General features: G+C 36.5%; 1 protein-coding gene across 4 annotated transcripts in view; it reads left to right on the top strand.

Moving 5' to 3' along the window:
* The window catches only part of nbeaa (neurobeachin a), a 176,130-nt gene that overhangs the window by 77,655 nt on the left and 83,936 nt on the right, over positions 1–14,539 (top strand). For all 4 annotated transcript variants that reach the window (XM_073829010.1, XM_073829009.1, XM_073829011.1 and 1 more), the window contains exons 2-6: positions 1,900–2,131; positions 5,532–5,632; positions 7,233–7,328; positions 8,436–8,557; positions 11,108–11,234. In XM_073829010.1, coding sequence (XP_073685111.1) covers positions 1,900–2,131; positions 5,532–5,632; positions 7,233–7,328; positions 8,436–8,557; positions 11,108–11,234 — 678 coding nt within the window. The remainder of the gene's footprint in view (positions 1–1,899; positions 2,132–5,531; positions 5,633–7,232; positions 7,329–8,435; positions 8,558–11,107; positions 11,235–14,539) is intronic.

Genomic DNA, 14,539 nt, shown 5'->3' with positions numbered 1-14,539 from the left:
AAAGTAAAAAAAAAAATGTCCTAAAAAAAGAAGTCATAGTCACTGTATTTTGAGAATAAAAGGCAGTATACTGCGTGAATAATGTTAATTAATGTGAAAATTGCACTACCTGCTACTCCACAAAAAAAAAAAAAAAAAAAAAAACATCTGTGACATCCAACCTTTTATTCTTCACATGTATTTCATTAAAAACCGTAATGAAACATTCTAAAGGTTTTGTTCCAAAGTGGCTTCCAACTCGTTAAATTAAGTTAGCCTATATTGTTGTCTTTTCTGGGGTTAAAAAAGCTCTTATTTCAGATTTCATTAAAATATCTTAATCTTGTGCCTCGAACATGAACTTACAGGCTTGGAACAACATTAGTGAGTATTTAATGACAGAATTTTCATTTTTGTGTAAAGTACCTTTTTAACTACCTTAACTGGTAGAAACCGAATAAGTGTTCAATAACATGCTTTCTATAAACATGTGAAGTAAAGTTAACCAACTTCCTTAAGAAGTTTCTGTGCGTAATGACAGCTGTTGACCTGAAGGAGAAAAATGACCATAGAAGACAGTTTATGCTAATGCTGACGAACCCTGCGGCACTGAGAGTGCAAGGCAGTTAATGCATTCTGACACGTTAGAACACAGTGACGCATGAAATCAAACTCGTATAGCTAGAAGCATTTGCATGCTTGCATATAAGACTTTTTTTAGGGTATGTAGTGCATAAAAGCAGTATGGTTTGACCCCTGCTTTACCCGATAATGGTAAAGTCATGTTTAAGGTCCTCACATGGATATCAGAAATAATCAAGGTGAATGTTCGGTCAAGGTGAGTGGCACGGGGCAATTACACGTGCTGAGGTTATCGACGGCCCAATTACAAAAGGTTCTAAAGCGCCAGAGTGTTCCCAATCTGACTGTATTGGATGAAGTGTGAAAATCAATAGTTCTCCTACTGCACTCTTAAGGAAGTTCTGCACCTCGGCTTCTCGCCGAAATGTAGTTTACAGGCATTTCAGCCGTTATTTTTTAAGTCACCTGCTTATTTACTTAGGGGTTTGGAGTTTGCATGGCCAAGAGCTGGCCAATTTCATGCCTGTTGAACTCCAAGACTGATGCCATTGATTATTGTTTGCTGCAGAGCAGGAACAATCTCTGATTGGTTTGTCCATTCCTTTCCTCTCCAGTGTGTTGTTTGAGAGGTGAAGGGTTCGTAAGTGTGTGTGTGAGGTCATTATGTTCTTTCTACCCTGGCATTAAATGACCCTCTCAAATCGCAATCATTGTTTGTCAGGCTGAGAGTGCTGCTCTCTGCGGAAGAGACCTCAAAACTGCTCCTTTAATAATTCTCTCTGTATTATTTGTTTCCTTTGCTTTTCTTCCCACATTCACTGCACTCACAAGACCTTTACAATTGCCTTTTCAGCTCAAATTCATGTATTCTCTAATTTCATTATTTTTTTATGTCCTTATTACTTTGGTTTGTCCATCTAATCAACCTTGTGCCGTACGTCAGTCTCACTCACAGCTATCGAATAAGATTACTGAATAATTAAATTAAATTGTTGTGAGTAATGGCACTTTATTGTCTTCTGTAGAGCTGCTTTATGGTTGTAATTATAACTGAAATAATTTTTTTTCTGTTTGAAGAATTTTCTGTCAATGCTGTTTTTCCTGTTGAACTATTCCTTTTCATCCAAGGCAATTAACAATAAACAATAATAATAGTTTCATCTCGATTACTGTATTTTTATGATCATTTAAAGCTGAAAACGAAACTGAATTTTGATTAATTGCACAGCCCTACAGCATATTATATATATGCATTTGTGTAACCATGATGTGGTCGATTGAACTTTTTCGTCAGTAGCTTCGTTTGAGGCTAACATTGGCTCGCTCTGTCTTTCTCAGCTGGTGGGTGGAGAGTTTGACCTGGAGATGAACTTCATCATCCAGGATGCGGAAAGCATCGCCTGCATGGTGGAGCTGCTGGAGCACTGTGACATTACCTGTCAGGCAGAGATCTGGAGCATGTTCACAGCTATCCTGCGGAAGAGCGTTCGCAACCTACAGACCAGCACCGAAGTGGGGCTCATCCAGCAGGTGCTGCAGAAGATGAGCTCCGTCGACGACATGATTGCAGGTGAGCAATAAAGAGTAGCCAGATGTGCAGGATTCAAACATGGCATGAAAAGTCAAATAACTATAATTAGTAAATAAACTGTTATAAATAAAGAGAATATCTGGCAGGGACCCTCAACAGGTAGAATAACCTGGAACCAGGAACATTGTCCTGGAAACAGTGAATTGTGCAAAAAAAATGATTTATTATTATTATTATTATTATTATTATTTTGTATTAACATTTAATATTTTTAATAATAATAATAAAAATATATTAATATTAAAGTATATTAAATAGTAAAATAATAAATAGTTTAAATATTACAATAAATATTCATGTATTATTGTTTTTATTATTATTAATAATAATATTAATAATAAACATTATTTTCAATGTTTTATTATTATTATATTTTGTATTAGCACTACCAGTAGTATTTTTAATACAATTATTATTATTAAAATATATTAAATAGTGCAAAATTAAGTAGTATAAATAATAAAATAAATTAAAATGTATTATTGTTTTTATTTTTATTATTAATAATAAACATTATTTGTAATAGTTTATTATTATTAAAATTATAATTATGAATAATAAAATAAAACTAAAATATTTTATTATTAAAATATATTAAATAGTACAATTATAAGTCATATAAATATTACAATAAATATAAATGTATTATTGTTTTTATTATTATTATTATTAATAATAATAATAATAAACCTAATTATTAATATATATGAATATTTAATGAATATGAATAATAAATAATATTCCAATAAATATTCATTATTGTTTGTTAGTAATTTTAATAATATTAACAACAATAAGTATATTATTATTAAAATATAATAAATAGTACAATAATAAATAGTATAGATATTGCAATAAATATATATGTATTGTTTGTATTATTATTTATAATAATAACAATATTTTAAATATTTTATGAAAAATAAAAAATATTATAATAAAAAACATATATTAAAATGTTGTTGTTATTATTATTAATAATGATAATAATATAATAAATATTATAAATATTACAGAAGATATCAGTTAATATTATTATAGTAGTTGTTATATTGATATTATTTTATTATTAGTTTTATTATATTATAATTATTATTAATATACACATTTTTATTATTAAAAATGTAATATTATAATAATAAATATAAATATTACAGAAGATCTCATAATATTATTATTATTACTATACACATTTTATTAATTAAAAAACATTTGAAATATAATAATATAATAATAATAATAATAATAATAATAATAATGGCTTTTTGTTACAGTATGGCAGCATCTTTTTGTGATTTTGATTGTGTGTGAAATAAATGCCTCAATCTCTGCCATTGTTAACCAGTGTGTGGTTTGTTATATGTCAATTTGTGCGTTGGAATGAACAATTATGTGTTAAATGTGCAGTGATTTTAAGTTTACTGTTTTTCACAATTCTGTTTCAGATAGTGTTTATGCCTAGCCTGGCAAGCCAGACCCACATAAATGTAGGGTCTGGGCACTCTCCATAGACAGGGCTCAACCGGAGGGGTGGGATAAACGGTTGTCTTTCAAACTCCTCGCCACGCAATAGGATAGCGCTACAACCAATCAGAGACTTAGTCGGTCAGGTGACGTAGTCAGAGCGACGAAGATTTTTAACAAAAATCAGTGCACTGTGCAGTCTGTCAGCTAAATAATAGACATAGATGGGCACTAAACCTTTAAAAGTAAACAAAAACATGCACAGACAAATCCAAATTACACCCTGCGGCTCGTGACGATACATTGATGTCCTAAGACACGAAACGATCGGTTTTTGCAAGAAAATGAACAGTATTTATATAATTTTCTTTTTAACTTTGATACACACCCACGTCCATCTGTCATGAGCACGAGTTTAGCATATCTATGATTCGACTCGTCACATGTGAACGCGCTTTGATGTAGTATACGCAAACACCGAAAGGGGAAATATGTAAAAAAAAAAAAAAAAAAAGTCCAGGATGAGTTTGCAAACCTAATCTTTTTCAGCTTTAAATGGGTTTGAACAACCAGGACAAGCGCAAGTAATTACCATTTTGAATAGCAGCTATATCCACAATCTCTTGTGCTGTGTAAACAATGAGTGTCGTATACACGCCACAGATCGCTTCCGGTGTTTGCGTATTCTACACCACAGCGCGTTCAGATGTAACGTTAACGAGCTCCTGCTCAGGACACATGGACGTGGCTGTGTATCAAAAGTAAAAAAATATATAAATACTGTTCAGTTTTCCACGCTTAATTCACGGAACCAGGAATTCATGTCTGACTGAACTTATGGTCGCAGGTCAGACGTCATCATGTTAAGCCCGCCCACCGACTCGTGATTGGCCCGGTACATCTTGGATTTTTCGGAAATTTAAGTGAATTGAGAGTAACTAGACTGACCTTAGAAGCAAATGTAATTTGCTGCCGCTAGGGGCGCGTCTAGATTCTAGGCTAGTTTATGCCATGTCTTTGTAAATAAAGTATATGCCTATTCGGAAGTACTTATTGTAGCAGTGCAAAGACCCAACATTTTGTCCTGGGCCTGAATTCAAGGCACTTCTGAACACATCCACTGTTTACACCTGTGCTTTCAGTTCAAATAATTCAGTTGAATGAAAAGTAATTTCTGTGGTAATCTTTGTTGTATCACATGCATCCTCTATGATTTGGCTCCGTTACGTTTCAGAAAAATAGGTTTCACTGTCTCGCTAAACCCCTCATTGTGCATTCTGTGTCCAATATTTCTGTGTAATTACGATCAGTGGACCATGGCCGTCGTTTATTGCAGGGGTAATGTGTAAAATTGGCTCTGTGAGCACATTTGGGAGAAAGCTTCTCTCTTACCATTCTTTAGACAGATCTGCACGTTAGAAAATGCCGCTGCTAATCAGACTATTAGTTCTCGTGCGCTTCCAGCTTCTGTCCATTTTTGACCAAATTTGTGGCCTTTGAGTGAGTGGCGTATAACTGGGTTATTTTGAAAATCAAATTACAATGATATTACGCCACGACAAACATCACTGCTGAGGGGTTGTTATTTTTCCCGAAATTAGATTATTTCACGTCTCGCGCAGCGCTTTAAAGAGCCTCTAAATTCATAACGCAGATGTTTCGCAAATTACATCAGCAGACGGCTTGACACCAAGCCATTACAGCCAATATGTGAATGAATAGACTTGAGTTTCCATACGATTGACGGCTGCGATCTGATGACTAAAGGAGCCTCAGGAGAACATGCTGTAGATAATGTTCCAGCCGAAAGATAACGATTGGCTTCTTGCCCCAAGTGACATCATCCTCATGAGTCGGCACTTCCGTGCACCGATAATGCTAAGTCATTTTGTTCTCTTCTTTCTGTCTTCCTCAGATCTCTTAGTGGACATGCTGGGGGTTTTGGCCAGCTATAGCATCACAGTCAAGGAACTGAAGCTGTTGTTCAGCATGTTGAGGGGTGATGGAGGCGTGTGGGTGAGTTTTCTTGCACCGCAGACTCTTGCCCCTTTTCCACTCACTGGATGCTGTGGCTGTTAAAGGATTAGTTCACTCCAGAATTAAAATTTCCTTATAATTTACCCACCACTATGTCATCCAAGATGTTCATGTCTTTCTTACTTCAGTCTAAAGAAGGTTTTTGCGAAAAACTTTCCAGGATGTTTCTCGATATAACAGACAATGGGGATCAACAGGTTAAAGGTCCAAACTGCAATTTAAGTGCGGCTTCAAAGGGCTCTACACGATCCTAGCCAAGGAATAAGGGTCTTATCTAATTAAAAAAAGACAAATTTATATACTTTTTAACCACAAATGCTCATCTTGCACTAGCTCTGCATCTATGACTTGATGCATTGCCTACTTATGTTGGAAAGGTCACTTTCCGTGATGTAGGTGGAAGTACCGACCCAGTGTTGCGGACGTGCAAAGAAAGTCAAACGCCCTTTACAAAAAAAAAAAGGTAAAACAAAGATGTCGGACGATTTTCAAGCTGGAGGCCCACCTAAGAGACCATATGACTGGCAGGTAAAGCAACCAGTCACGTTTCGTTTTGTGCCGCATCATGTTTAAGGGCATAGAAATGTTGCTACAATAACAGACCAGTGTGTAAGACTCTGACATATTTTACAGATTCTGTGTTGCGAACTTTAAGTTTTTCACATACTTTTGTAAATCCAGTGTTTAGTTGACCCTGATAAGCGCTCGTCGTCACAGTTGTAAACATGCCGGCTTTCATCTTTCGTGAGGGGGTTTAGTGCCACACCTTTTTTGTTTCCAGGCATGAACGTTAAAGAACATGACACATTAGTCTCCCGGAAATTCTGTGTGATCTAAGCAGTCCGATGACGACTTCGAAACTTCTGAAGTGTTTCCAGCTAGGTTCCAGGGGCGTGACATCTGAGGCAAAGAATATTTATTCCCTGGCTGGGATCATGTAGAGCCCTTTGAAGCTGCATTGAAACTGCAATTTGGACCTTCAACCCATTGGCCACCATTGAAGTTCACAATATGGAGAAAAATCATGTATAGTGTTTTCCTCAAAAACCTTAATTTCTTTTGACTGAAGAAAGAAGAACATGAACATTTTTGATGACATGGGGAGTAAATTAGCAGGAAATTTTAATTCAGGAGTGAACTCTTACTCTTAAAACTCCTTTAAAAACAAGGAGCTGCTAACATCAGGGATGGGATTATTTTGAATGTTAAAATGTTTTTGAAGCTCATAAAAATCTGCAGGTCATTAGCCAGACATCCAACAAGCCCAGCCAATGATCTCCTGTCCGCCAGTCTTCCCCACAGATGCCTGTGTTTGTGGTTTGCCATGTATTGATTTCAGCTGTGCTGCTGTGGTTAAGGCTGACAGACAGGTTATTGATTGGCTCAAGTAGTGGTTGTTTTGTTGGGTTGTTGATAATGGTTACTATTAATAAGAAGTTATTTTTGGCTCTCATGAACATGTATATGAGAGTTTTTACTCATTATAACACATTTCTTTTTATCTCTCTCTCTCTCTCTCTCACTAATTAAAATGTCCTCTCTTAATTGTTCCCTTCCTCCATGTGTCCTGTGCCTATAGCCAAGACACGCCATTAAGCTCCTATCAGTGCTGAATCAGATGCCTCAGCGGCACGGCCCTGACACTTTCTTCAACTTCCCAGGACGCAGTGCGGCGGTGAGAATCTCCTAGATGATTCCAGACTTTATAGGTGTCTAGTGCTGGGTGATATAATGGTTCAAATAGTAAACGGTATGATTTTTTTAAAAACCGGCATACAAGTGGATAAGCAATATAGACAGCATTGTGAAAAGAGATCTCTGTTAACTGCACTCACTTCTTATTAACGGTTGGAGAACCTTTTCTTTTAGAACTATAAAACACAAATTCTATATCTGGACAAATAAACCAATAAATAAATACAATAAACCAATTGTAAACACTGGTTAACAAAAGCCAGATACACTGAAGACGAACGCAAAGTGGAGAAAATACTTACTTTACAATGTGTGAAATATTGGAAGAAAGTCCTAAATATTGAATTGGGGGTGGGGGTTTATATGAATATATCCCTGGGGGGAACTGTCTTCAGAAAACATTTAGATGTTTTTTTTTTCATCATACCTTCATATAATACATATTAATGTAGTATTTAAAAGCACAGCTGCTTTGTTTAAAGTGATAACCAAGGAAATGCTGTATCGCTACTGTTCCATAAGCGCCACCTGCTGTCAGAGAGTGAATTTGCATTCTCATTCAGATCATCAGCTGTTTTTGATTTGTTCAGATGTGTTTTATGTAGCAGAATTTTACAAAGCTAAGGTCAGACCATTCTGTTTTTGCTTCAGATTTTCTCTTTTTATACAATCTAATTTGCATAAAATGTAGCAAAAATGTAATATGTGTGTTTGGATTGTAATTAAAATGCAGTGGTTCTGCAACTGTTTTATGAATTCTGATTCATATAAAGACACAGTCAGGGAAAAGACACATTTTTGGTCAAACCACCCAGCACTAGTGTGAGCCTGAGGCTGTATGGTTTCCTGTAGCCTTTTAATTTAAGGGCATAAATGTTTTTGTTTTATATAAACTGAGAGAGTTATTATCTCTTATCTTAATATATTGTCTGTGGTAATTAACGCACAGATGGAGTTATTAGAGCGCAAATTGTGATGTTAACCACTGTGCCAAGGTCAAATTTGTCAGTTGATTGTATATCAGCTTTTTAGTGTGATTCTGCAAATGTGCAGCTGCTAATTTCTTTTGTGTTTTGTCCCCCGGCAGGCTATTGCTTTGCCGCCCATTGCTAAGTGGCCTTACCAGAACGGATTCACTCTCAACACTTGGTTCCGAATGGACCCACTCAATAATATCAATGTAGACAAGGATAAACCATACTTATACTGGTGAGTATAATGTGTGTGACACATTAAGGAAGTGCTGACCAGTCGTCAGTCATTAAAATGTAAATGCCAGGACTGATTTCAGAGCAGAAGCTCTAAGCGACCTAGACCAACACCTGTGAGCCTCGAGCTTCTCAGCGTGGTGGAAACACGGGAGATCTGTGCATATGAAATATTATATTACCATTTCTGTTTGAAGTGGTAAGTGTCTCTACAGGGCTGGCCCACAAGAAGAGACTGCTAATTTAGGAGTGATGAGCCCTGCCCTATTTTCCAGTTACCAAGAAAAGCTTGCCGTACCAGAGGGCAAACTAAATAAATTCGCAAAATTCCTAAATGTCATAGGAGATTCTCTAAAGAACCTCTGGTTGTTTTTTGAAAATATAGTAGGGTCGTAAACTGGAGATGCCTTGCAGAGTAGCCTTGAGGATCCTTGTTAGTTTTGACCTTTAATTGAATGTCAGAGCTACACTTTAATTCCGTATTCTACACTTCTGTAGCATTTTATTCTTTAGTCTGGTTTTGATGTTAGTTTCACAAAAACACTCATAATCCCCTTTAAGATACCCTGAAGGACCTACAGTACTTATGGAGTGCATGCGGTTCCCATTATGCTTGCTGTCAAGAGAACAGATAGGATGATTTGCTGTGTTGAAGGCTGCAGATAAGTCCAGCAGAATGAGTTATTAGTATACATAGATGTAATTTAATTTTACACGCCTATTTCCTGTAGCTCTCCTGTATGCTGCTAACTGTGCCAAGGTCACGAGTTTGATTCCCGGGAAAGAGACGTACTGTAAATGTATGACTTGAATACACTAAATACACTGGCCTTAAGGGCGCCATGTGATAAGTATCGCTGTCAGTTGATAAAAAAAAGTAATTAATCACACATTTTTCTGTAGAATCGCAATTAATTCCACCTAACATTTAAAAAAAATACTTTTATATTGTGGTAATTTCACATTCAATCTTCAAATTAATGTAGAAACAACATAAAGACCGTATATTTTTAATATTTGTTAAATATTTTTTTCTATGACTGAAGGTAAGTATCACTGATACCAGTATTACTGATGTCTCTAGGAAATTATTTTCTTCCTAATATTTAACATTACAGTATAATTTTAACATTTATTAGGCTTCAAAAAAATCTAATTTAAGTTTAACTTAAAACAATCTTTACATAAACCCATTATTTATCTGTGCCTTTCAGCAAGTAGAAAATATACAGAAAGTGAATAAAGTTATCAAACACTAAATTCTAAAATGAAAATAAAATATAAATTAATGAATCCTTAAACCTATACATTTTTTTGATTTCCTCTTTTTTTCTTTTGTTATTAGGCTATTAGGTTATTTGGCTGCTATTACTTTAGGAGCTGCCTCTGCTGAATGTGAACGTGCAATTTGTGTGTGTATTGACAGGACAGGTACATTTGTTTTTTTTACTGACATATGGCCTGACAACATCCCATCTGACCACAGTTCACTGTTGTTCTACTAAAGCTCCCTCATCACTGGTACCTTTTCCGCACTTGTTTGACTAGCACCTGGCACTGAGGCGAAGTTGGAGTGCGCATCTGAAAAGTCTCCTATTTGATGTGGTCGTAAAGACGTTCTGCGTCTAAATAAATGAACTACTTGTCAAAAAAAAAAGAGGCAGTAGTTGTGAGTGGGGTGGCCAACCCTAGCCCCGCCCTTGCGTTGAATATTTTTAATGCTGTTAAACTGGAGAATTTAATCGCCTGTGTTAACACGCTAATTTTGACATCACTAGTGATAAGTCATATGCTTATAATAAATAAAATTAATAACTGCATGGCTGTAGCAGCAGTACTGGGAAAGAAATGGTTCTACAACATCACTTGTATCACCAGGAGGTCTTTTTGAATATTTGTAACAGCAAATAATGCATATCCTCCATGTTGGGGTAGCAGCGGTTGCACATTATTGAGGGAGGAGATGTTGAAGGTACAGATTAGCTCTTCAGAAGTCTGAGGGCCACTGACCTCGCTTAAATCAGCATGTAATCCTGTTTCCTGTTTCTCTGTTACCGTGATGAGCTCAGCATAGCATTATGTAGCCGTGTAGGCACAGAGCGAGAGAAACAGCACCGCTTTGAGGCCCGACTGATAGCCAGTCACCTTATCGACAGCAGCCAGCGCTCCCAGCAATCTCTGCTGCCAATGACTCAGTCAGCCATGTTTGTTTTCCCGCCAAGAATAAAGCCTGACATTCTCCCTCCATATTTTCAGGTTTCTGACTATAAAAGTTCAATTAATTTTATTTTTGCAGAAAGCATGCTAAAATCAGATTGTTCTGTTGCATGGTCTGAATAACAAAGTGTTTCGTTTGGGCAGGGCAAATAGAAGATGAAAGAAGATTGTAAATAGAAGATGGGGTGGTTTTTGTTGATTCGTATTTTAAGTGAGCAGTGGAGTGAGCAAGTTGCAGTTAAAAATGTTAAAACATTGTCTCATACTGCCATGTTTTGCCTCCTTTCTTTTTTTCTTCATAAAATCAGTTCTTTCTCTTTTGTCTGTCCCCTAGTTTTCGAACCAGCAAAGGGATTGGCTATTCAGCGCACTTTGTGGGGAACTGTTTAATTGTGACATCACTGAAGTCGAAGGGGAAAGGCTTTCAACACTGTGTGAAATACGACTTCCAGCCTAGGAAGGTACGTTTTGACCTGTCTATACACATAAGTTGATTAGTGTAACTAGAGTACAGTAGTGTTAATATATGACCTTTTCCTTTATTAGTGACATCAAAATGACTGTATTTTGAATTTAGGGGTTTGATTTTCAACAAGCTTTGTTTGTGTACTTCAGATCTTCAGATAAAATTTGAATAGAGGCCAGTAAACCTAGCAGCCACATAGCTATGCATAAAAACCACTTGAAAACCTTAGCAACTGCATAGCAATCTAGAAATCTAGATATTGTTTCTTGGATAATTTTGCATAATTTTTATTTTGCATACCCATTTATGATGACATAAAATGGAAATGCACACAATTTAAATGCATGTTATTGATCTTATTGTGAACAATTCATCTTTGCGAAAAACTTTTTTTTATAAGGTGGTAAAAGGAAAAACAATATAATGGAAATTATTTTTTTCTTTTTAACGGTGACATGATGAAAATCTGACTTTCGTTTAAGTGCTACGATCGGGTCCCTGGTGCATCTACAACTTAGAAAATGTGAAAAAGAACAACCCAGTAAAAAAATGTTTGGGTTAGCCTTTCTCTGCAAGCTTATGAAAAAACGAGCTGGTCAGATTTCGCTCCCCCTGTGACGTAGAAAGGGGATCTTATTATAATATTACCGCCCTTTAATCTGAACGCTTCTACCCACGGCACCGCCATTTTGTTTTTGCAAGCAAGAGCAGTGTACCAGTTCTAACGCCATGGCAAAAGTTCGAGCAAAACATGCTAACTGTTCTGTCGCTGGTGCACAGATGAACACAGAACACTGTTTAGAGTCCCAGCCTCAGAGGAGACAAGAGAGCAGTGGATTTATTGATTTATTTACTGTATATTACACTGCTGCCACACAGATCTAATATAAACATGTAATTAGCTTCACAGACATAACCGACTCATGGTTTTTGTTTGTTTGTTTATTTTTACATAAACTTGTATGTATTTGACAGTTTAAGTGCAATAAGACATGAAAGAGAACTTAGTTTAGTACTCACTTACCATGCGACAGCCACTGTCTGTGCTCATGCGCATCTGTGGACCTTGCCTCCCCATACAAGTTACCGTGATGGATTTCAAAAGCACACGTGAAAGCTTAAAAAAAAGTGCATGTGAAAGCAACTTTTGCCCCTCTCCAGAAAGATAAAGGTCCCCTAGCATGTCTCTGATCTGCACAGATAACTGGATGAGCCTCTAGAGGGCAGCAGCTGTGTTAAACCACACCTGTCTATCCTTCTCTGTCTTTATCTTTGCACAAATTTGATGTGTCCACTGAGTCAGCCCTACTTGAAGCCCTTTAGATTTGTTAGCTTGTCCACAAAAGAAACAAAGGAAATTCCAGTGGGATTTATTCCTATAAGACCTCGTTTCAGTTTAGCACTCGGGATCTGTCTATTTAGCGCTCCCTCTTTCTTCTCTCTTTATTTTTTTTTTTTTCTCTCTCACTCAGAGTGGGCTGATACAGCAACATCTGGTTTTTGATAACTTGGCTCCTCTTATTGTCCCGCTGGGATGGATTCGGCTCAGTCGCACACGTTGTTAAACGACAAATGGAAATAAGTTTGGCAAGGGATGTTCGAAAATGATACCTCATCCTGTCTGCTTGTGGAGGAGGATGACAAGGGAGGGTTGTGTGCCAATTAGAATGCAAGCTATACCCCTTCGCCCAGACACACACACACTCTAGTGTGAGAAAATGTGTACTCGGCTTAACAATCAACTTCGCAACTCACCTAATTAGTCAGCACTTTGTTCTGCTATTGAAACAGTGTGTGGTGGGACAAAAGGGCTGGATTTTAATCAAGCACTTTGTTAGTGATTCTTAGATTTATATTAAACCTCCGTAGATATTAAAGAGGGAAAGAAAAGAGCCAAAACAGGGGATCAGGGAGGATTGGAGAAGTGAACAAAAAGAAATGTAATTGAATTGAACTGAGCTAAAAGATCCATCCAGAACTTAAATGATGTAATTGTTATTGGTCAATGGAGACCAGCAGCTGAGAAGAAAAGTTCATAACTGGAGGACTTCTCTAGGGCTGTGTTTCAAATAGTGTTTTTGGGAAATCCAAAGCCCCGTCTAGACGACGATGACCCTTTCTTGCATTTATGTAAAATCTTAACTGGCATTAAAAGCTATGAAATCTTGGTTACGGGATGGATTTTTGGTCTAGCAGATTTTGGATTATCCCTTTTCCCCGCTGTCACCCCAGCTAATATCGCCTTACGTTTTAATAAGATGCTAGAAAGGTGGAGAGGATATTCGGGGAAATTAGGTCTTTTGAGGAAGTTCTCCCTAAATCTGACGGGCCACACTAATTTCAAGAGCTCATCCGTATGGACTCCACCCAACGAGAGTTCAGTTATTTGTTTAAATTACGGATACACGGTTGACACTTTTACATGATCTGTGTTGCCGTATTCCTCACTGGAGCGCTTTCAAACGTCAGGCCTCTGATCTTTAATTCATATGCCAGAACAGCTTTTAGCATTGCTGCCATCAAACAGAATGAGTCTGTTTCAGTATATTTAGCTCTTGGTTTAGAAGCATGTAATGAGATGATGTTTTATGTGCTTGATCTAAAAATTGAACCATTTTAATTTTGAGGCCGGGTCATTTCCGGCGAATTTTCTTGGCCCAATGCTTTAAAGATTGGTTCTGTATAATTTAAACTCTATATGTAGTATGCCATCAGTTACCACAGAAAATAAATTCTCTTATCCCATTGCATTAACAATAATGCAGTGGACGTCAATGGGACACGGCATTACTGAGGGTTTTTCTTTTGTTCTATTGCTTTGTATTTAATTTGCTTGTTTTTGCGGATAATTTAACTTTGTGGTAATTGATGCTGTCAAGCCAAGACTAGTGGATAATTTATCAATTCAGTATTGAATGCTGAATTTAGAAATCACTTGGTTGCATTGGGCAGGCAATAATATAAACTAATAGTAAGTAAATAAATGAAAATACGGGCAGAAGGCCAAATGAGTTGTTCAATAGGATTTCTCCCAGTGCTCCTGATAACTAATTCGATCCTTGTAACTTGTGAACAAAATGATCTGTAAGGATCATGAAATGCATGATTTCATTTTGTATTCTCATAAATACACAAAATGTACAAAAACAGAAGTATTTCATGATGCAGATTGATCCTTTCGTCCATGAAAGTTGGAGAAAACAAAATCAGAATTGTAAGATAGAAATTCAGAATGGTGCAATATAATCTAAGAATTGTGAGAAATAATGTCAGAATTGTGAGATAAAAACTCAGAATTGA

This window comes from Garra rufa, chromosome 23, assembly GCF_049309525.1.
Source record: "Garra rufa chromosome 23, GarRuf1.0, whole genome shotgun sequence".
Lineage (NCBI taxonomy): Eukaryota > Metazoa > Chordata > Actinopteri > Cypriniformes > Cyprinidae > Garra > Garra rufa.
The sequence above is the reverse complement of the archived record's forward strand: the minus strand, read 5'-3'. Positions and strand labels throughout refer to the sequence as shown.